The sequence below is a fragment of the Penaeus monodon genome, chromosome 32, assembly GCF_015228065.2.
Source record: "Penaeus monodon isolate SGIC_2016 chromosome 32, NSTDA_Pmon_1, whole genome shotgun sequence".
Taxonomy (NCBI): Eukaryota; Metazoa; Arthropoda; class Malacostraca; order Decapoda; family Penaeidae; genus Penaeus; species Penaeus monodon.
This window is the reverse complement of record NC_051417.1, coordinates 22805437-22806341: the sequence shown is the minus strand read 5'-3', so window position 1 is coordinate 22806341 and position 905 is coordinate 22805437. Positions and strand designations below refer to the sequence as shown.

The 905-nt window shown below is 37.5% G+C and overlaps 1 protein-coding gene across 1 annotated transcript in view; it reads right to left on the bottom strand.

The window, feature by feature from the left end:
- The window catches only part of LOC119593610, a 16629-nt gene that overhangs the window by 3189 nt on the left and 12535 nt on the right, over positions 1-905 (bottom strand). The window contains exons 11-12 of the mRNA XM_037942564.1: positions 809-897; positions 5-127 (exon numbers count right to left, since the gene is read on the bottom strand). Of these exons, the coding sequence (XP_037798492.1) occupies positions 5-127; positions 809-897 (212 nt within the window). The remainder of the gene's footprint in view (positions 1-4; positions 128-808; positions 898-905) is intronic.

The following is a 905-nucleotide window of genomic DNA, read 5'->3' as shown; positions in this document are numbered from 1 at the left end:
TTGCCGAGAAGTATCTTCATCACTATCTTGAAGATGGTGAAGCAGAAGGTGATGTTGTAAATGACGATTTCGATCCAGGTGATGATGCTGCTTCCGAGACACAGGCCCATGTAACCACCCAAGTCACCTGCGTGGGAATGGAATGCTTGTCAGATGGGAGTGATGGGTCGTATGGTAGTTATGGTGGTTATGGTAGTCTGTTAGAGTAGTTACGATAGTTGTAGAACGCTGTTATGACAGTTACAGTAGTAACTCATGGTTGGCGTAGTAGTTATAGTAGTGTTACTGTGGCTATAGTGATAAAAGCATTCTATGATAAAAGTTAAATTAGTCTGTTTTAGAAGTTATAGTTGTACATCATAGTAGTTATAGAAGCATGTTGAAATAGATATAATCTTGCTGTAATAGTTATACTATTTACATGAGTCTGTATGCTATTTGCAGTTGTGAAAGTAAACTACTATAATATTCACAGTAGTCTGTTATGTTGGATTTAACAGATATAATAGATATGATAGCCGTAGAAGTTACAATAATCTTTTACAACAAAAAGCGGTATATTAGTAAAGATACTTATCATACGATTGATGTCATTAACTCCCTAATCAAGTCTTTGTCTTTGTGCATATAACTATTTTACTATTGATAGAGCACTTGGTTAGATATCTTTCGTATCTTTGTACTGTAAACATTTCAACGACAAAGAATCAGCTAAGTGAATCAAATTAAATCAGTTTGAAATATCAGTGTACGGCAGCATAATAATCGTACGATGTGCAGCTCGATCAACAACATTGCATGAGCTCACCGATCAGCTCCCCCTGGCCCATGCGAGAGAGCTTGATGAGTGTGTAATCCATCGTGGAGAAGAAGACCGTCACTGAAGCAACTTTCGATCTGAGGGC